The sequence below is a fragment of the Myxine glutinosa genome, chromosome 7 (assembly GCF_964187855.1).
Source record: "Myxine glutinosa chromosome 7, kmMyxGlut1.1, whole genome shotgun sequence".
Lineage (NCBI taxonomy): Eukaryota > Metazoa > Chordata > Myxini > Myxiniformes > Myxinidae > Myxine > Myxine glutinosa.
Genome location: NC_136267.1, coordinates 182,003,342 through 182,026,826, shown reverse-complemented (window position 1 = coordinate 182,026,826; position 23,485 = coordinate 182,003,342). Strand labels below are relative to the sequence as shown.

Sequence of the window (23,485 nt, the reverse complement as noted above, 5' to 3'; positions counted from 1 at the left end):
ATGTTTCTATAACCCAGTCAATGGCGAAACTGAAAATGGTGAATCCACGAATGTCATGGGTGGAAACAATCACATCATTTCCTTTAAACTAAATCTCTATATGTTCATTCCACATAGCATCATTCTAGCCACAAATTAATAATACAGCATTATTTATTATAACAAAATACAATGTTAAAAACACTCACGATGTACACAAAAATAGACTCCAATCTGATGTGAACACCAATGCAAACTAATCTGCCCGCAAGAAACGGCCGATATGAAAAACTTTGAAGAAATGGAAAATCAAAAGAATAATTATACATCTGGAATAATACATCTGGACTCTCCGCTCACCTTCACTCATTCATTCCTCTTTACTACCGCCTTGGAACAAACTACCTATTCACCACCATCTGTTATCTTCCCCCATCCAAAACCTTGATCTCTTCTACTCCCGTTAATTCATCCTAGATCCACCTTCTTTTTTTTAAATCCCGACTTCTTTCTTTCCTGGAAGTTATAGCAGTGCCCATGTGTTTTATACCTCCCCCCGCCCCCCCCCCCCACCCAGCCTTCCCATGCCTCCTCCCCCCCAAGCCCTCCCCCCCCCACGTATCATCCTTTGTCCCTGTTCTCAGCTGTTGTACTTGTGTGCTTCCCCTCTTCTCCCCATCTTGTCTCCCACTCCCTTTATTGTATGTGTTGTGTGTCCGTTTGACTTTTTGTGATTGATGTTGGCTCTTTCACGAGCCTCGATTATTGTATACAAAAAATATATATATATTGAGAAATTGAGAAAATATTGAGATTTTTATGAAACTTCCCACCCACCGAGAATGGATAAAAAACAGCGTCGGTTGGGTGGAAATTCAAATAACGATTGTATAGAGATATCAAACCAGAAAATCTTCCTCATCGTGTGTACTACCGGATCGGGAGCAGGTTCGTGTCGATCGCATTTCAAAATCATAATTGTATTGAGGAATTTATGAAACCTCCCATCGACCTTAGGCTATTCCACAGGGACCCCAAAACATTCCACAAAAGGTTTGGCGGGGCTTGCCAAAAACTGAGGGGTAGTTTTGGAATGGACGGACACACACTCCTGTTTTACAACATACTAGTGGGGGCACCCATGGGAAACACAGTGGCATCGACGTGTATGACATTGGACATCTTGAGTTAGATGCTGCACACAGTTTTCCAGAATGGGTACTGCCAATTCATCAGATCCAGAAATTATGTAATGCACACAATTTATCTATTCCACGTAACATGTGAATGCATGTCCATGCACATGTCCATACATGTCCATGGAAAATACAGTTTGTAAAGTGCATTACATGAAATGTAAAATGTGACTAAAAGACCTCAAATGTTCCCCACTCCTCCTCTTGGGGGAGGACAGGGGAGAGAGGGGCACTTCTACCTTGACTTGAGAGGGGAGGGGAGATAACCTGCCTTGACCAACTAACTTCTATTGTTCATTTTTTAAACTTGAAAGCATCGAATACACTTCGCTTTACAATTTAAAATTGCTTCAAACTAAACGTTATTATTGAATATAATAACGTTATTGTATTCCACAGTTAGTCCACATATACAATTTATTATGGACAAAGGCAACCCACCCTCCCTCTCCTCACCTCCTACTCACTCTACTCTCCACCCCACCTCACTCTCTCCACCCACCTCACTCTCTTCACCACACCTCACTCTCTTCACCACACCTCACTCTCCTCTCCACCCACCTCCCCCTTCCCACTCTCCTCTCCACCCACCTCCCCCATCATCACCACCCCTCATTCTCCTCCCCACCCACCTCCCCCCCCCCACCCCTCATTCTCCTCTGCACCCACCTCACTCTCTTCACCACACCTCACTCTCTTCACCACACCTCACTCTCCTCTCCACCCACCTCCCCCTTCCCACTCTCCTCTCCACCCACCTCCCGCATCCTCACCACCCCTCATTCTCCTCTCCACCCACCTCCCCCCCCACCCCTCATTCTCCTCTCCACCCACTTCCCCCCCCCTCCCCACCCACCTCGCCCCTCCCCACTCTCCTCTCCTCACCACCCACCTCCTCCCTCCCCTCTTCACCCACAGCCCCCCTCCCCACTCTCCACCCACCTCCCTCCCCTCTCTCCACCCACCTCCCCCAACCTCCCTCCCTCTCCTCACCACCCCTCACCCTCCTCACCAACCCCTCATCCTCCTCTCCACCCACCTTCCCCCCCTCCCCACCCACCTTCCCCCCCTCCCCACTCACCTCCCCCACCCTCCCTCCCTATCCTCACCACTCACCTCCCCCCCTCCCCACTCTCCTCTCCACCCACCTCCCCCCTCCCCACTCTCCTCTCCACCCATGTCCCCACCACCCCTTACTCTCCTCTCCCTCACTCCTCTTCACCACACCTCACTCTCTTCACCACACCTCACTCTCTTCACCACACCTCACTCTCTCTCACCCACCTCCCCTTTCCCACTCTCCTCTCCACCCCACCTCCCCCATCATCACCACCCACCTTCCCCCCCTCCCACTCACCTCCCCCACCCTCCCTCCCTATCCTCACCACTCACCTCCATCCTCACCACTCACCTCCCCCACCTTCCCTCCCTATCCTCACCACTCACCTCCCCCCCCTCCCCACTCTCCTCTCCACCCACCTCCCCCTCCCCACTCTCCTCTCCACCCATGTCCCCCACCACCCCTCACTCTCCTCTCCCCTCACTCCTCTTCACCCATCATTCCTTTCGTGACTATGAAAAATAAAATCAGATGGTGAATTTGTCGAGATAAAACCGTGAGGGAGTCTCAATGGACTTCTATGTTACAGGCCTTCATTTCATTTAAAATGCATTTTTGTAAAGACGTTAATTTTCATCCTATTTTCTTCCCGTTTTTGCAACTGAGTCTGAAACCATCTTAGCGACTACGAAAAATGAAATCAGATGGTGAATTAGAGTTGTGAGGCTGTGAGGGAGTGAGAAGCATGGGCCTAATAAAAGAGGCTTCTGAGGCCTTTAGAACAAACAAAATGGTGGAGATTTGTTTTTGAAGCCCCTCCCTGAACAGGTTAAGTCCCTCCCTGAATGGGTGTAGCACCTCCCTCAATAGGGGAAGCCCCGTCCTGAACAGACAGACCGACTGGAGGAGATTATTATTGTGTCGATATACTGGCGTGGATCGGCTCACTACGCTTGCCTCACCACATGTTGCTACAGAGGCACAGGCTTGTTTTAACCTAGGATGACTGTACATGAGCTGCTTTGTTGTCATGATTTACACCAATCATAATACAAACATTTATTTTGTCTTAAGGGTCGTTGTTGTCTTATGGGTCTTCACTTTTCTTTGAGTATTCAGGGTATTTTGGGTCCTCTGGGTTTTCAGGGTCTTTGGGGTATTCAGGATGTGTTGGGTCTTTGGATGTTCAGAGTTCAGCTTCACGCCATCTCCAACATCCAACTCAACATTTCCTTCATCTGCAGCTCCCTCTGTGCACACCTTACACTTGAATGTAGCTGCCACACTGGTTAATGACCCTCTCAAACCACTTCATTTTCAATGAACCCACTCAGCGCACATTGTACATTGAATGGAATTCACTCCGACACCCTTCCTGCACACAGCACACGGCCACTTCCCAGTTCTTTCCACCTCACCACATGCTTTACCACTTGCCATCACCTTCGTCTTTCCGATATTCACCTTCAGACCTTTTGCCCCCATACATTCCTTCCACTTGTTCATTTTCTCCTTTAGTCCATCCATACTTTGGATGTGTACCCCGGTTTAGAATAGGTACACCGTATCCCTGCGTGTCGTAAGAGGCGACTAAAAGGGTTGGCGTCAGGAAGGGCATCGGGCCATAAAAACATTGCCTCAAAAAGAGAACCATGACAATTACAACGAGATATGGGCAGGGTACAGCCCGAAGTACCCCGTGGGGGACCCCACTCCCTCTCGTCAAAACTCAAGGTGGGGAACCCGATCGAAGCAAGGGTGGAAATCACTCCATTTATGACGACGAAAAGTCTGATGCCCGACGTGGAGATCGGTTTCTGAGGTTTGGGACGTGGAATGTAAGGACAATGACAGGGAGATCAGGAGAAGTGGTGGAAGTACCCTCTGGACTGCGGCTCGTATCGAGCGATAAAGTTATTGGAGCATGGAAGGAAGATATTGGAAAGGGGGTTGGAGAGGAGATAAGGAAGAAAGTGAAGATTGACGAAATGCAGTTGGATTTATGCCAGGAAGTGGACGACAGACGCGCTTTTTGTTGTGAGGGCAGTTGCAGGAGAAGTACATGGAAAAGAGGAAGAAGTTGTTTCTTGGGTTTGTTGATCTGTAGAAAGCATTCGATAGGGTTCCACGTGAAGTATTGACATGGGCATTGAGGAAGTTAGGAGTGGAGGAATGGTTGATCAGAGTAGTGATGGCAATGTACAAAAGAGCGCGCACAGCTGTAAGGACGAAGGACGGGAACAGTGGTGAGTTTGAGGTGAAGGTGGGAGTGCATCAGGGGTCGGTACGAAGTCCACTACTATTTGTAGCTGTGATGGAGGTGCTGGCTCGGAACGTAAAGGAGGGTTTACCGTGGGAGTTGTTGTATGCAGATGATCTGGTGTTCGTTTGGTAAAATTCTGAATGGGGTGCGTCCTGCAGTTTAGGGGTTACATGACCCACAAACAGACGGGCATAGAGATAGTTGATCATTGATAGATAGCTATCATCACCAAGGGTTTCTTTAAAAAGCCATAATGGCGGGTTAATTTTGCCACAGATTAGGAAGGAGCACTGCTGGGACCCTTTCACTCTGGTTTGGGATCAACAGCACCCATAATATAAGGTCTATCCCGCCATGAATGTCCTTTTGGATTGAGTTACTTTATTGTCTTATAGACCAAAAGTCGAGGGGTTTCAATAAGTCAGAGTCCAAAAGGATGTCCATGCCAATAATACATCAGTGTACTTACTGATTGGCTGGTGGTAGTGATGGCGTTTGCACACTTACCAGAGATTGCTGTGACACGTTGATTGTACAACTTATTGATTTCGGAAAAACTTGTCCAGGACACCTTCTCATCTAACAAAAGAGAAAGGCGCATATTCCTCATCCTGTGAAGTAGAGAAAAAAAAAGGACATATTAATCCCCCTCAGAGCTGTTGTGACCTTTGTGTAAAATATACAGCTTGGTTGTCTCAATGAAAAAGGAACAGAGTCCAACAAGGATCGATTTTATAACAGAGAAAAAAGCAGGGTAAGGCAATCGATCGCTTGCCTATGGTACGTACGTGTCTGCATTTTAAAAATTCATTTTCTTGGCAACCATTGGTGTGATTGACACGAAACTTTACCATAGGTGCGCCTCCGCCTGCAGAATTTAATTATTCATAATTATGACGTCATAGGTCACGTGGCACGGACGCCATCTTGGAAAAAACGTTACACCTCTATCTCCGAAACCACTCAATGGAAAAAATTGAAACATGGCTCATTGTCAAGTACTCCCCATGGGGAATAAAATATGATGATGATAATGTCATTATCATCATCATATGACGTCATAATTGGTTTTCAAGACCTCGGCCTTCATTATGACGTAATAATTTGACAAGTACAACGCTTGATCTGATCAGTATGGAAAAAGATTCTCTGCAAATGTTAGTCCGATTGACACGAAATTTTGACCATAGGAGCGCCTCCTCCTGTAGAATTTTTAAATGAGAATTGTGACGTCATAGGTCATGTGGTACAAGCGCCATTTTGGAAAAATCAAAAAAGGCTGCACTGCTATATCTCAGAAAGTGCTCCATGGAAAAAATTGAAACATGGTGCGTTGTCAAGTTCTCCCCTTGGGGAATACGATAGGCCTCTAAAGGTGGTTCAATGATGATGTTTTCGGTACCTTAATTATGACGTCATAATTTGACAAGAACAAGCCCAGATCCGATCAGTATGAATTTTTTTCTCTAATTATTGGTCCGATCGACACAAAATTTTCACCATAGGAGTGCCTCCGCCTGTAGAATTTTAGTGGTAATTATGACGTCATAGGTCACGTGGTACAGGCGCCCTCTTGGAAAAAATTAGCACCTCAAAATCTCTGAAACAGCTCCATGGAAAAATTGAAACATGGTTCATTGTCAAGTATTCCCGATGGGGAATAAGACATGTTAATGATGCTGTCATTGGTGCTTTCGTTATGACTTCATAATTCGACAAATATAACGCTTCATCCGATCAGTATTAGTTTTTTTTTCTCTGCTTTCTTCAACGTAATTTCTGCATCTTTCTTTAGCGGCCACAATTATTCCCATGTTCTTGTGTGATTGGCTGGGGGAACCTTTTGGCCTGGATTCTGGTTCGGATTCTTTGCGTGTGCATGGTGAAATTTGAGCTTCCCTGTTCCACCTCACCAAAGCTGAGTTTTCCGAGCCAGATTCTTCGCTTTTTGTGTGTGACATTCGTCAATGTGCTGCTGTTTCTTCCCGTTAAATCATTCATTCTAATTGGTTCCTTGCTTTGTGCTATTCCTTTCATATTGTCAAATTTCCATTTCATATTCCTCCTCAAACGTATTTTTGACTCGAAGGACTCAAGAAACTCATTTTGCAATAAATGTTCGTTTCCCATTAATCGTACACTTTTCAAAATCCAATCTCACCCCTCCCCTCCAAATCTTCCCCATCACCCCTTCCCTCCAAAACTTCCCCATCACCCCTCCCCTCCAAAACTTCCCCATCACCCCTCCCCTCCAAATCTACCCCCTTGCCCCTCCCCTCCAAATCTACCCCCTTGCCTCTCCCCTCCAAATCTTCCCCATCACCCATCTCTTTCAAATCTTCCCCCTTGCCCCTCCCCTCCAAATCTTCCCCATCACCCATCCCTTTCAAATCTTCCCCCTTCCCCCTCCCCTCCAAATCTTCCCAATCACCCCTTCCCTCCAAAACTTCCCCATCACCCCTCCCCTCCAAAACTTCCCCATCACCCCTCCCCTCCAAAACTTCCCCATCACCCCTCCCCTCCAAATCTACCCCCTTGCCCCTCCCCTCCAAATCTTCCCCATCACCCATCTCTTTCAAATCTCCCCCCTCGCCCCTTCCCTCCAAATATTCCCCATCACCCATCCCTTTCAAATCACCCCCCTCGCCCCTTCCCTCCAAATATTCCCCATCACCCATCCCTTTCAAATCTCCCCCCTCGCCCCTTCCCTCCTAAACTCCCCCCACACCCCTCCCCTCTCCCTCGCTCCTCCCCTCCTAGACTCCCCTCTCACCCCTCCTCCTCAAAGCGTCCTCCCCGCTTCTTCCCCCTTCCAACTTTCACCTTAATCTCCCCCAACCTTCTGCCTCGCTCTTCCCCCTCCTGAAATAACACCTCACTGTGCCTCACCCAATCACCATCAAACCTTTTGTCCACCCCATTCTTCCCTTTCTCCAAGCTATTCTGAAATCTCTGCCACACCTTCAACAGCTCTCCCTACCTCTTCCTCCTCTTCCACATCTTACCCTACCCCTCCCCCCCAACCCTGTTCTGTATCCGATGCTCCCCCTTCCTCTTCATTAACGGTATGGACCTCAAACATCCGGGGCCTTCGCTCAAACTTGACCGATCTCTCCATACAGGTTGCCTCTGACAAACCAGACGTGATCTGCTTAACAGAAACTTTCCTCCTTCATGATGTCTCTGATGCCTTGGTATCTCTCCCAGGTTACTCCCTCCTCCGGTATGATAGACCTGAGCCTCGTCCTGGAGGTGGGGTTGCTATCTTTATAAAAAAAACTCTCTTCCTCACTCGCCCTGCACTGCCCTCTCTCCACCTCACCCCCAGGAATACCTTTGGCTACGGCTTCCCCTTCGCTCCCACCTTTCGTTCATATGTGTGTTGTACCATCCACCAAACAGTGATGACTCCATCTACATCTCGCTGTCTGATAATATGGACCAACTTCTATCTACCCATCCCAACTCTCTCTTCCTCATATGTGGTGATTTCAATTGTCACCATGCCAGTTGGCTGGGTGTGGGTACCCCTCTCACCAGCCATGGCTCTTCAGCAAAGGACTTCTGCGACTCACTGGGACTGACACAATCTGTCAACTTCCCGACCCGGATCTCAGTCAATGGAGAATCTTCTCTTCTGGACTTGATTATGACTAACTTCCCTGAAAATGTCTGCTGCTCTTCTTCTGCTCCAATCGGCTCATCTGATCATGTGCTTGTTAAAGTGGACATCTCTCTGACCATTCTCAGAGAGCCTCCTCAGCGTCGGCGAGTCTGGCATTTCACTCAGGCCAACTGGCACGGTCTTCAAGCAGCCATCAATCATCTGGACTGGTCTCCCATCTCTACCGCCTCTGACATCAACTCATCCTGGGAATTCTTCCAAAGTAAATTGTTCTCGCTCATGCACAGATTTATCCCATCTCGTCTTCAGTTGTCATACCCTTCCTCCGGTCCATGGTACACGGATTCTTGTGGTGAGGCTGTTGCCCAGAAACAACTTGCCTTCGTCTCCTTGAAAGCAAATCCAACGGAAGGAAATCTCATTTCCTTTCACAAAGCCCGAAACAAGTGTGTGTTCACCCTCAGGAGTGCCAGGAAACAATATCTCTCCGTTCTCAAGACCGAACTCTCTTATCTGTCTCCCTCTTCCAAATCCTGGTGGCGTCTGGTCAAATCTGTTTCTGGTGTTTGATCCCCCTCCACCCCCTCCCTCAATTCAAACGGCTACACGGCTGACTCCGCACTTGAAAAAGCTGAATGCCTCAACTCTGTGTTTGCCTCTAAATCGTGTGTCCCAAACCCATCCCTCTCTGTACCCACGGTACCCAGTCGTACCCAGCTGCTCCTGGACTCTGTGTCCTTTCCTCCTGACAAGGTGGAAAAGTTTCTGTCAACCCTCGGCTCTGATTCTGCAACTGGACCTGACGGCATCAGCCCATGGGTCCTAAAATCCTGTTCTTCCGCTCTTTCACTCCCTCTCTCTGTTCTCTTCATCCTCTCTTTTGCTCAAGGTCATCTGCCATCTGCTTGGAAATCAGCCAACATCACCACTTTGCACAAAAAGGTGCAAAAACAGATCCTAGCAACTACAGACCAATCAGCCTTCTCCCAATTATCAGCAAAGTCATGGAATCCATCATTGCTTCAGATATAAATCTTTCCTCTTCTCCAATGGCTTGATCTCTGATCATCAATTTGGTTTCAGACCTGGTCACTCTACTCTGGACATGCTGCTTCTGCTTTCTCAACAATGGATGGAGGTCCTCAATGCCAAACAGGAAATTAGAGCTGTCTCCTTTGACATATCACGTGCCTTCGATACGGTCTGCAACCCCGCTCTGCTCACCAAACTCTCCTCCTTTGGTATCCATGGAAATCTCCACGCATGGCTGGCGGACTTCCTCTCTAGTCGTAGTCAATGTGTGGCCCTGAATGGTTTTCTCTCATCTCCTCTTCCTGTTCAGGCTGGAATTCCCCAAGACAGTGTTCTGGGCTTTTTCTGATCTTCATCAATGATCTCTCTGACTCTCTTGAAAATCCTCTCTATCTCTTTGCTGATGACTCTACTCTCTGTCGCTCCATTCCTCATCCCTCAGATCGGCAGTCTGCAGCCTCCTCACTCTCTGCAGACCTGGACAAAATCACAGACTGGGCAAACAAGTGGAACATGTCTTTCAATCCTGACAAATCTCACACTCTTACGAAGTCTCTCTGAAAAGACCGACTGGACAACCCTCCCATCCACTTTCTTAATAATCCTCTCCAAGAAGTTCTGTCACTCAAGATTTTGGGTCTCACTATCTGCCATGATCTTTCCTGAGAAAACCACATTTCCAAGCTGGCCTCGAAAGCCAGTCGCCGACTGGGCATCCTCCGTCGTGCAAAGTCCTTCCTTGGTACACCTTAGCTCCTCACCACATACAAGGCTTTCATCCGCAGCTCAATGGAATACTGCTCTCCCCTCTGGGCTGGTGCTCCTGCCTCACACCTAGCTCGTCTTCACGCTGTTGAAACCAAAGCATTCAGAATCATTGGAATCTCCCACGATGAAGCTAACTCCAAGGGCATCTCACTCACTCACCGCAGGCAGGTTGGTGGTCTTTCCGTCTTCTACCGAATCCTCTCTGGCCTTGCCCCCCCCAGCTCTCTCTGGGCTCTGTCCCGCAAATATTCCTACAGGTCGCACGAGATCTGTCTGCAACCCTCTTCTGGTTAAACTGCCAAAATCAAGACTCTCTGCTCACCTTCACTCCTTCATTCTTCTTTTCTCCCACCTCTGGAACAAACTCCTTCACTCTCTTCAATCCCACTCCACCCTCCAGGTCTTTAAAACAGCTGTTCACCACCATCTCTTATCTTCCCCCATCCAAAACCTTGATCTTTTCTACCCCCGCTAATTCACCCCAAATCCACTTTTTTGAATTACCAACTTCTGTCCTGGAAGTCATTGGTGTCCTTGTGTTTTATACTTCTCCCCCCCCCCCCCCCCCTTCCCATGCCTCCTCCTCCCAAGCCCTCTCCCTCCCACACATCTCCCTGCTCTCAAATGTTATGTTTGTGTGCTTTCCCTTCTCTCCCCATCTTGTCTTCCGCTCCCTTTTTGTCCCCCGTCGCACAGCGGAGCGAAAGGGGGACTATGGTTTCCCCCTCCGTCCGTGTGTCCGGCCGTCCGTCCGTCCGTGCGTGCGTGTGTGCGTGTTTGCGTGTGTGCGTGCGTAAGCGAAGGACCACATTCGAATTTGATGTGTGGGTGCAACCCACGTCAAAATCCAAGATGGCCGCCGCCATGTATGTCTGATGCCATGTATGTCTGAACCTTGTGAGATGAATATCTTGAAAAATAAGCAAAGTACCAACTTCTAATCTGGTGTGTGGGTGTATCTAGGCATAAGGAAGAACGCTATTGAAAATTGGGTCGCCACGTCAAAATCCAAGATGGCCACCACCATATATATGTCTGAACCTTGTGAGCGAAATATCTCGAAAAATAAGCGAAGTACCATCTTCGAATCTGGTGTGTGGGTGTATCTAGGCACAAGCAAGAACGCTGTTTAAAATTGGGTCGCCACGTCAAAATCCAAGATGGCCGCCTCCATGTATGTCTGACCCTTGTGAGCGAAATATCATATCATCGCATGTTTTCTGCGTCTTCCACTTTGTCAACTCACATCACTTCACCGACGGGGGACCTAAGCGTAACGCTTGTTATATATTTTGTTTGTCTGGTTGATTTGTTTGTGAAATGAATGTTAGTTCTTTCAGGAGCCTCGATTCAATGTCCGAAAAAAACAAACAAACAAAAAAAAAACCTGAACGGCCTTTTTCAAGACCTTCCTCGGATAGAAAGTGTGCCATGCTAAGCTCAGTCCTGATTGTATTCCTAGTTATCCTGCTTTTATTTCCTCAACACTATCCTATCCTATCTCCTATTTCTATTTCATCTCCTCATTTCAAAATTTTTTGGAACAAACAAACACAAAATCTTTATATTTCACGCTGTAACGATTCTCATTTCTTTTGAATTTCTACATCCCCCATGAATCGACATTAAATAAAAACACTTCTTCTTTAAAGAAAAAAAAAAAATTGTTTTCAGAATGCATTTCAACCGTTTTATCTCCTTCACAAATGCGACACGTGTGCTTCTGTTGCACCACAATAAATTTCTTCTTCTTCTTCTTTTTCTTCAAAAGGATTATTTTTCTTTGGTTTTGGCCTTCTCTGCGCCTCGTCCACAACCCTCACTCCATTCCTCACCCCTTTCACACAGTGCAGCGTTGATCTGTGCGTTTAAAAGGCGTTCCAATCCCCTTTTCCATGATCTCTATCTCTGTCAAAGTTGGGAATATGGAATCAGGATAAGCATCCACCCCACCCCACCCCTCAAAGCTTCTTGTCCCCACTTTCTGTATCCCTTCTCACCCCACTTTCTCAATGCGTCCCCCTTACTCCACCTTCTCAATGCTGCCCCTCACTCCACCTTCTCAATGCTGCCCCACACTCCACCTTCTCAATGCTGCCTCTCACTCCACCTTCTCAATGCTGCCCCTCACTCCACCTTCTCAATGCTTCCCCTCAACCCACCTTCTCAATGCTTCCCCCTCACCCCACCTTCTCATTGCTTCCCCTCAACCCACCTTCTCAATGCTGCCCCTCACTTCACCTTCTCAATGCTGCCCCTCAATCCACCTTCTCAATGCTGCCTCTCACTCCACCTTCTCAATGCTGCCCCTCACTCCACCTTCTCAATGCTGCCCCTCACTCCACCTTCTCAATGCTGCCCCACACTCCACCTTCTCAATGCTGCCCCACACTCCACCTTCTCAATGCTGCCCTCACTCCACCTTCTCAATGCTGCCCCTCACTCCACCTTCTCAATGCTGCCCCTCACTCCACCTTCTCAATGCTGCTCCTCACTCCACCTTCTCAACGCTGCCCCTCACTTCACCTTCTCAATGCTGCCCCTCACTCCACCTTCTCAATGCTGCCCCTCACTCCACCTTCTCAATGCTGCCCCTCACTTCACCTTCTCAATGCTGCCCTTCACTCCACCTTCTCAATGCTGCTCCTCACTCCACCTTCTCAATGCTGCCCCTCACTTCACCTTCTCAATGCTGCCCCTCACTCCACTTTCTCAATGCTGCCCCTCACTCCACCTTCTCAATGTTGCCCCACACTCCACCTTCTCAATGCTTCCACCTCAACCCACCTTCTCAATGCTTCCCCCTCAACCCACCTTCTCAATGCTTCCCCCTCACCCCACCTTCTCAATGCTTCCCCATCAACCCACCTTCTCAATGCTGCTCCTCACTCCACCTTCTCAATGCTGCCCCTCACTTCACCTTCTCAATGCTGCCCCTCACTCCACCTTCTCAATGCTGCCCCTCACTCCACCTTCTCAATGCTGCCCCTCACTCCACCTTCTCAATGCTGCCTCTCACTCCACCCTCTCAATGCTGCCTCTCACTCCACCTTCTCAATGCTTCCCCCTCAACCCACCTTCTCAATGCTTCCCCTCAACCCAGCTTCTCAATGCTTCCCCCTCACTCCACCTTCTCAATGCTTCCCCCTCAACCCACCTTCTCAATGCTTCCCCCTCAACCCACCTTCTCAATGCTTCCCCCTCAACCCACCTTCTCAATGCTTCCCCCTCAACCCACCTTCTCAATGCTTCCCCCTCACTCCACCTTCTCAATGCTTCCCCCTCAATCCACCTTCTCAATGCTTCCCCCTCAATCCACCTTCTCAATGCTTCCCCTCAACCCACCTTCTCAATGCTTCCCCCTCAACCCACCTTCTCAATGCTTCCCCCTCAACCCACCTTCTCAATGCTTCCCCCTCACTCCACCTTCTCAATGCTTCCCCCTCAACCCACCTTCTCAATGCTTCCCCCTCAACCCACCTTCTCAATGCTTCCCCCTCCACCCACCTTCTCAATGCTTCCCCTCAACCCATTTTGTCTTCGCGTGAGACACCATGAGATCCAAGACAACAGCGTAGTTTGACTTCTCTATTTGGCGAGGGGGGGGGGGCAACAACCCCCCCCCCCAATCTCTGCCGGTGCCTCCAACTAAAACCGGCAGACGGGTCTCCACGTTTCACGTCCATCCGAGGGACAGCACACGCATTGATAAATCACCCTGCCTGTGAAACACAAAATAACAGTTTATAGCTGCTTCGGAATCCAAATTCAGGCAAGATGGCCGAGATGTGAGTTGTGCGTAACTTTAGGCCAGAGGTCCCAAAGCCAGGGTCACAACCCGAACTTGATCCCTCCACCCACTAAAAATCATCTTTGAGGGGGAGGGGAGGGTTTCATGTCGAAAGAATCTCGCGAGATCATGGCGAGGTCACGTCTTTTCGAAGCTGTTCCATGCGTTCGAAGCTAAGTGATCTTTCACAATTGTGTTTTTGTCGAGACTGTATCTATCTTTCGGTGTTTGTACCTATAGCGTATCTTTTGGAAAATTTTCGGTGCTAATTTTTCGTACATGTATCCACAATCGTCGGTTAATGCGTATCGAGTATTCTGAGGCCTAGTACTCGTAGGCTTAGGCTACCATACCGTCTCCGACCTTGTGGTTTTGTTTTTCTCTCAGCGATTCGTCGAATGCGCTGCAATTATTTTCGTTCTCTGTTTCGTACCAGTCGTTCACCCCATACCTCCCTGTTTAATATCTCTACTCAAAAAAAAACAAAAAAAACCGAAGGTCTCTGTGCATTTTGCAAAAAATGTTCGTTTCCCATGAATCGTTCACTTTTCAAAATGCAATCTCACCCCTCCCCTCCAAATCTTCCCCATCCCCCCTTCCCTCCAAAACTTCCCCATCCCCCCTCCCCTCCAAAACTTCCCCATCAACCCTCCCCTCCAAATCCTCCCCATCACCCATCCCTTTCAAATCTCCCCCCTTGCCCCTTCCCTCCCCTCCCTCCTAAACTCCCCCCACACCCCTCCCCTCCGAGACTCTCCCTCGCTCCTCCCCTCCTAGACTCCCCTCTCACCCCTCCTCATCAAAGCGTCCTCCCTGCTTATTCCCCCTTCCAACTTTCACCTTCATCTCCCCCAACCTTCTGCCTCGCTCTTCCCCCTCCTCAAATAACACCTCACTGTGCCTCACCCAATCTCCATCAAACCTTTTGTCCGCCCCATTCTTCCCTTTCTCCAAGCTATTCTGAAATCTCTGAAATCTCTGACACACCTTCAACAGCTCTCCCTACCTCTCCCTACCTCTTCCTCCTCTTCCGCATCTTACCCTACCCCTCCCCCCCCCCCCTGTTCTGTACCCGATGCTCCCCCTTCCTCTTCATTAACGGTATGGACCTCAAACATCCGGGGCCTTCACTCAAACTTGACTGATCTCTCCATACAGGTTGCTTCTGACAAACCAGATGTGATCTGCTTAACAGAAACTTTCCTCCTTCATGATGTCTCTGATGCCTTGGTATCTCTCCCAGGTTACTCCCTCCTCCGGTATGATAGACCTGAGCCTCGTCCTGGAGGTGGGGTTGCTATCTTTATAAAAAAACTCTCTTCCTCACTCGCCCTCCACTGCCCTCTCTCCACCTCACCCCCAGGAATACCTTTGGCTACGGCTTCCTCTTCGCTCCCACATTTTGTTTATATGTGTGTTGTACCGTCCACCAAACAGAGATGACTCCATCTACATCTCGCTGTCTGATAATATGGACCAACTTCTATCTACCCATCCCAACTCTCTCTTCCTCATATGTGGTGATTTCAATTGTCACCATGCCAGTTGGCTGGGTGTGGGTACCTTTCTCACCAGCCATGGCTCTTCAGCAAATGACTTCTGCGACTCACTGGGACTGACACAATCTGTCAATTTCCCGACCCGGATCTCAGTCAACGGAGCATCTTCTCTTCTGGATTTGGTTATGACTAACTTCCCTGAAAATGTCTGCTGCTCTTCTTCTGCTCCAATCGGCTCATCTGATCATGTGCTTGTCAAAGTGGACATCTCTCTGACCATTCTCAGAGAGCCTCCTCAGCGTCGACGAGTCTGGCATTTCACTCAGGCCAACTGGCACGGTCTTCAAGCAGCCATCAATCATCTGGACTGGTCTCCCATCTCTACCGCCTCTGACATCAACTCATCCTGGGAATTCTTTCAAAGTAAATTGCTCTCCCTCATGCACAGATTTATCCCATCTCGTCTTCAGTTGTCATACCCTTCCTCCCGTCCATGGTACACGGAATCTTGTGGTGAGGCTGTTGCCCTGAAACAACTTGCTTTCGTCTCCTGGAAAGCAAATCCAACGGAAGGAAATCTCATTTCCTTTCACAAAGCCCGAAACAAGTGTGTGTCCACCCTCAGGAGAGCCAGGAAACAATATCTCACCGTTCTCAAGACCGAACTCTCTTATCTGTCTCCCTCTTCCAAATCCTGGTGGCATCTGGTCAAATCTGTTTCTGGTGTTTGTTCCCCCTCCATCCCCTCCCTCACCTCAAACGGCTTAACGGCTGACTCCGCACGTGAAAAAGCTCAATGCCTCAACTCTGTGTTTGCCTCTAAATCTTGTGTCCCAAACCCATCCCTCTCTGTACCCACCGTACCCAGTCGTACCCAGCTGCTCCTGGACTCTGTGTCCTTTCCTCCTGACAAGGTGGAAAAGTTTCTGTCAACCCTCGACTCTGATTCTGCAACTGGTCCTGACGGCATCAGCCCACGGGTCCTAAAATCATGTTCTTCCGCTCTTTCACTCCCTCTTTCTGTTCTCTTCACCCTCTCTTTTGCTCAAGATCATCTGCCATCTGCTTGGAAATCAGCCAACATCACCGATTTGCACAAAAAAGGTGCAAAAACAGATCCGAGCAACTACAGACCAATCAGCCTTCTCCCAATTATCAGCAAAGTCATGGCATCCACCATTGCTTCAGATATGAAAACTTTCCTCTTCTGCAATGGCTTGATCTCTGATCATCAATTTGGTTTCAGACCTGGTCACTCTACTCTGGACATGCTGCTTCTGCTTTCTCAACAATGGATGGAGGTCCTCAACGCCAAACAGGAAATTAGAGCTGTCTCCCTTGACATTTCACGTGCCTTCGATACGGTCTGGCACCCTGCTCTGCTCACCAAACGCTCCTCCTTTGGTATCCATGGAAATCTCCACGCATGGCTGGCGGACTTCCTCTCTGGTCGTAGTCAACATGTGGCCCTGAATGGGTTTCTCTCATCTCCTCTTCCTGTTCAGGCTGGAGTTCCCCAAGGTAGTGTTCTGGGCCCTGTGCTTTTTCTAGTCTTCATCAATGATCTCTCTGACTCTCTTGAAAATCCTCTCTATCTCTTTGCTGACGACTCTACTCTCTGTTGCTCCATTCCTGGATTACTCCATTCCTCAGATCGGCAGTCTGCAGCCTCCTCACTCTCTGCAGACCTGGACAAAATCACAGACTGGGCAAACAAATGGAACATGTCTTTCAATCCTGATAAATCTCACACCCTTACGATGTCTCTCCGAAAAGACCGACTGGAAAACCCTCCCATCCACTTTCTGAATAATCCTCTCCAAGAAGTTCTGTCACTCAAGCTTTTGGGTCTCACTATTTGCCATGATCTTTCCTGGGAAAACCACATTTCAAATCTGGCCTCCAAAGCCAGTCGCCGACTGGGCATCCTCCGTCGTGTGAAGTCCTTCCTTGGCACACCTGAGCTCCTCACCACATACAAGGCTTTCATCCGCAGCTCTATGGAATACTGCTCTCCCCTCTGGTCTGGTGCTCCTGCCTCAAACCTAGCTCGTCTTCACGCTGTTGAAACCAAAGCGTTCAGAATCATTGGAATCTCCCGCGATGAAGCTAACTCCAAGGGCCTTTCACTCACTCACCGCAGGCAGGTTGGTGGTCTTTCCGTCTTCTACCGACTCCTCTCTGGCCTTGCCCCCCCAGCTCTCTCTGGGCTCTGTCCCCCAAATATTCCTACAGGTCACACAAGATCTGCCTGCAACCCTCTTATGGTTAAACTGCCAAAATCAAGACTCTCTGCTCACCTTCACTCCTTCATTCCTCTTTTCTCCCGCCTCTGGAACAAACTCCCTCACTCTCTTCAATCCCGCTCCACCCTCCAGGTCTTTAAAACAGCTGTTCACCACCATCTCTTATCCTCCCCCATCCAAAACCTTGATCTTTTCTACCCCCGCTAATTTCGGTCCCCTTGTGTTTTATACTTCTCCTACCCCCCCCCCCCCCCCCCTTCCCACGCCTCCTGCCCCCAAGCCCTCTCCCTCCCACACTTCTCCCTGCTCTCAAATGTTGTGGTTGTGTGCTTCCCCTTCTCTCCCCATCTTGTCTTCTGCTCCCTCTTTTTGTATATTTTGTTTGTCTGGTTGATTTGTTTGTGAAATAAATGTTAGCTCTTTCACGAGCCTCGATTCAGTATACAAAAAAAAAAAAAAAAAAAAAAAAAAAAAGTTTCCTCTGACAAATTTGTCATCGGAACTGGAACCATTTGGGTTAAGAATTGAATGTGGTTTCAAACTTTGCGTCGTGGACAAAAAAGTTGGGTAACCGCCGCTTGAGGCCTGTCGGCACTGTTCGGGAATGTATTACACTTCCACAGCACCAACCATCACCAGACTGGGCACCTTAAATATTAACAAGATGGATGTTTTCATTGACCAGCAATAAAAAAATTATTTGCTGTTGCACCCTCATTGGAATCTCACTTGCTGCCATCTTGATTTTCAGCACATACATTTCATAACAGCACTATAGGACAAATGGCATAACATAGGATAAATGGCATAACATAGGACATAACATAGGATAAACATATAAATAACATAGGATAAACATAGGATAAACATAAATAACATAGGACAAACATTTAAATAACATAGGATAAACATAACAGGGGATAAATTAAATAACAAACATAGGATAAACATAGGATAAACATAAATAACATAGGATAAACATAGGATAAGCATAAATAACATAGGATAAACATTTAAATAACATAGCATAAACATTTAAATAACATAGGATAAACATTTAAATAACATAGGATAACATAGGATAAACACAACAGGATAAATTAACATAGGATTAATCATGTGAAGCATTTGGCATAACAGAGGACAAATGGAATCTCCTTACAGCACTATAGGACAGCACTATAGGACAGCCCTATGGGACAGCACTATGGGACAGCACTATGGGACAGCACTATGGGACAGCACTACGGGACAGCACTACGGGACAGCACTGCAGGACAGCACTGCAGGACAGCACTGCATGACAGCACTGCATGACAGCACTGCGGGACAGCACTGCATGACAGCACTGCGGGACAGCACTACGGGACAGCACTACGGGACAGCACTACTGGACAGCACTGCGGGACAGCACTACTAGACAGCACTGCAGGACAGCACTGCAGGAGAGCACTACAGGACAGCACTGCAGGACAGCACTACAGGACAGCACTGCAGGACAGCACTGCAGGACAGCACTGCGGGACAGCACTGCAGGACAGCACTGCGGGACAGCACTGCGGGACAGCACTGCGGGACAGCACTGCGGGACAGCACTACGGGACAGCACTGCGGGACAGCACTGCGGGACAGCACCACGGGACAGCACTGCGGGACAGCACTACGGGACAGCACTGCGGGACAGCACTGCGGGACAGCACTACGGGACAGCACTGCGGGACAGCACTACAGGACAGCACTACAGGACAGCACTACACGACAGCACTACAGGACAGCACTGCAGGACAGCACTGCAGGACAGCACTGCAGGACAGCACTGCAGGACAGCACTACAGGACAACACTGCGGGACAGCACTACGGGACAGCACTACGGGACAGCACTGCGGGACAGCACTGCGGGACAGCACTGCGGGACAGCACTGCGGGACAGCACTACGGGACAGCACTACAGGACAGCACTACAGGACAGCACTACACGACAGCACTACAGGACAGCACTGCAGGACAGCACTGCAGGACAGCACTGCAGGACAGCACTGCAGGACAGCACTGCAGGACAGCACTGCAGGACAGCACTACAGGACAACACTGCAGGACAGCACTACAGGACAGCACTACGGGACAGCACTGCGGGACAGCACTGCGGGACAGCACTGCGGGACAGCACTACGGGACAGCACTGCAGGACAGCACTGCAGGACAGCACTGCAGGACAGCACTACAGGACAGCACTGCAGGACAGCACTGCGGGACAGCACTGCGGGACAGCACTGCAGGACAGCACTACAGGACAGCACTGCAGGACAGCACTGCGGGACAGCACTGCAGGACAGCACTGCAGGACAGCACTGCGGGACAGCACTGCAGGACAGCACTACGGGACAGCACTGCGGGACAGCACTGCGGGACAGCACTACGGGACAGCACTGCGGGACAGCACTACAGGACAGCACTACAGGACAGCACTACACGACAGCACTACAGGACAGCACTGCAGGACAGCACTGCAGGACAGCACTGCAGGACAGCACTACGGGACAGCACTACGGGACAGCACTGCGGGACAGCACTGCGGGACAGCACTGCGGGACAGCACTGCGGGACAGCACTGCGGGACAGCACTACGGGACAGCACTACAGGACAGCACTACAGGACAGCACTACACGACAGCACTGCAGGACAGCACTGCAGGACAGCACTGCAGGACAGCACTGCAGGAGAGCACTGCAGGACAGCACTACAGGACAACACTGCAGGACAGCACTACAGGACAGCACTACGGGACAGCACTGCGGGACAGCACTGCGGGACAGCACTGCGGGACAGCACTACGGGACAGCACTGCAGGACAGCACTGCAGGACAGCACTGCAGGACAGCACTACAGGACAGCACTGCAGGACAGCACTGCGGGACAGCACTGCGGGACAGCACTACGGGACAGCACTGCGGGACAGCACTACGGGACAGCACTACGGGACAGCACTGCGGGACAGCACTGCGGGACAGCACTACGGGACAGCACTACGGGACAGCACTGCAGGACAGCACTGCAGGACAGCACTACAGGACAGCACTACAGGACAGCATTACAGGACAGCACTACAGGACAGCACTACAGGACAGCACTGCAGGACAGCACTACAGGACAGCACTGCAGGACAGCACTACAGGACAGCAATACAGGACAGCACTACAGGACAGCACTACAGGACAGCACTACAGGGCAGTACTACAGGACAGCACTGCAGGATAGCACTGCAGGACAGCACTACAGGACAGCACTGCAGGACAGCACTACAGGACAGCAATACGGGACAGCACTACGGGACAGCACTACGGGACAGCACTACGGGACAGCTCTACGGGACAGCACTACGGGACAGCACTACGGGACAGCACTACAGGACAGCACTGCAGGACAGCACTACAGGACAGCACTACAGGACAGCACTACAGGACAACACTGCAGGACAGCACTACAGGACAGCACTACGGGACAGCACTGCGGGACAGCACTGCGGGACAGCACTGCGGGACAGCACTACGGGACAGCACTGCAGGACAGCACTGCAGGACAGCACTGCAGGACAGCACTACAGGACAGCACTGCAGGACAGCACTGCGGGACAGCACTGCGGGACAGCACTACGGGACAGCACTGCGGGACAGCACTACGGGACAGCACTACGGGACAGCACTGCGGGACAGCACTGCGGGACAGCACTGCGGGACAGCACTACGGGACAGCACTACGGGACAGCACTACGGGACAGCACTGCAGGACAGCACTGCAGGACAGCACTACAGGACAGCACTACAGGACAGCATTACAGGACAGCACTACAGGACAGCACTACAGGACAGCACTGCAGGACAGCACTACAGGACAGCACTACAGGACAGCACTGCAGGACAGCACTACAGGACAGCAATACAGGACAGCACTACAGGACAGCACTACAGGACAGCACTACAGGGCAGTACTACAGGACAGCACTGCAGGATAGCACTGCAGGACAGCACTACAGGACAGCACTGCAGGACAGCACTACAGGACAGCAATACGGGACAGCACTACGGGACAGCACTACGGGACAGCACTACGGGACAGCTCTACGGGACAGCACTACGGGACAGCACTACGGGACAGCACTACAGGACAGCACTGCAGGACAGCACTACAGGACAGCACTACAGGACAGCACTACAGGACAGCACTACAGGACAGCACTGCAGGACAGCACTACAGGACAGCACTGCAGGACAGCACTACGGGACAGCACTGCAGGACAGCACTACAGGACAGCACTGCAGTACATCACTACAGGACAGCACTGCAGGACAGCACTACGGGACAGCACTACGGGACAGCACTACGGGACAGCACTACGGGACAGCACTACAGGGCAGCACTACAGGACAGCACTGCAGGACAGCACTGCAGGACAGCACTACAGGACAGCACTACAGGACAGCACTACAGGACAGCACTACAGGGCAGCACTACAGGGCAGCACTACAGGACAGCACTACAGGACAGCACTACAGGACAGCACTGCAGGACAGCACTGCAGGACAGCACTACAGGACAGCACTGCGGGACAGCACTACGGGACAGCACTACGGGACAGCACTACAGGACAGCACTGCAGTACAGCACTACGGGACAGCACTGCAGGACAGCACTGCAGGACAGCACTACAGGATAGCACTGCAGTACAGCACTACGGGACAGCACTGGAGGACAGCACTGCAGTACAGCACTACGGGACAGCACTGCAGTACAGCACTACGGGACAGCACTGGAGGACAGCACTGCAGTACAGCACTACGGGACAGCACTGCAGGACAGCACTACGGGACAGCACTACAGGACAGCACTACGGGACAGCACTACAGGACAGCACTGCAGTACAGCACTACGGGACAGCACTACAGGACAGCACTGCAGTACAGCACTGCAGGACAGCACTGCAGGACAGCACTGCAGGACAGCACTGCAGGACAGCACTGCAGTACAGCACTGCAGGACAGCACTGCAGTACAGCACTACGGGACAGCACTACAGGACAGCACTACAGGACAGCACTGCAGGACAGCACTACAGGACAGCACTGCAGTACAGCACTACGGGACAGCACTACGGGACAGCACTACAGGACAGCACTGCAGTACAGCACTACAGGACAGCACTACTGGACAGCACTGCAGGACAGCACTACGGGACAGCAATACAGGACAGCACTGAAGTACAGCACTACAGGACAGCACTACGGGACAGCACTACAGGACAGCACTGCAGTACAGCACTACGGGACAGCACTACAGGACAGCACTGCAGTACAGCACTGCAGTACAGCACTACGGGACAGCACTATGGGACAGCACTACAGGACAGCACTGCAGTACAGCACTATGGGACAGCACTACAGGACAGCACTGCAGTACAGCACTACGGGACAGCACTACGGGACAGCACTACAGGACAGCACTGCAGTACAGCACTGCAGTACAGCACTGCAGGACAGCACTGCAGGACAGCACTACGGGACAGCACTACAGGACAGCACTGCAGTTCAGCACTATGGGACAGCACTACAGGACAGCACTGCAGTACAGCACTGCAGGACAGCACTACAGGACAGCACTACAGGACAGCACTACAGGACAGCACTACAGGACAGCACTACGGGACAGCACTACGGGACAGCACTGCGGGACAGCACTGCAGGACAGCACTACAGGATAGCACTGCAGTACAGCACTACGGGACAGCACTGGAGGACAGCACTGCAGTACAGCACTACGGGACAGCACTGCAGTACAGCACTACGGGACAGCACTGGAGGACAGAACTGCAGTACAGCACTACGGGACAGCACTGCAGGACAGCACTACGGGACAGCACTACAGGACAGCACTACGGGACAGCACTACAGGACAGCACTACAGGACAGCACTGCAGTACAGCACTACGGGACAGCACTACAGGACAGCACTGCAGTACAGCACTGCAGGACAGC

General features: G+C 50.4%; 1 protein-coding gene across 1 annotated transcript in view; it reads right to left on the bottom strand.

Annotated features, from left to right (window-relative positions):
• Positions 1-4,802: 4,802 nt before the first annotated feature.
• The window catches only part of LOC144892879 (polyunsaturated fatty acid 5-lipoxygenase-like), a 45,566-nt gene continuing 26,883 nt past the window's right edge, over positions 4,803-23,485 (bottom strand). The window contains exons 5-6 of the mRNA XM_078781218.1: positions 5,006-5,109; positions 4,803-4,807 (exon numbers count right to left, since the gene is read on the bottom strand). Of these exons, the coding sequence (XP_078637344.1) occupies positions 4,803-4,807; positions 5,006-5,109 (109 nt within the window). The remainder of the gene's footprint in view (positions 4,808-5,005; positions 5,110-23,485) is intronic.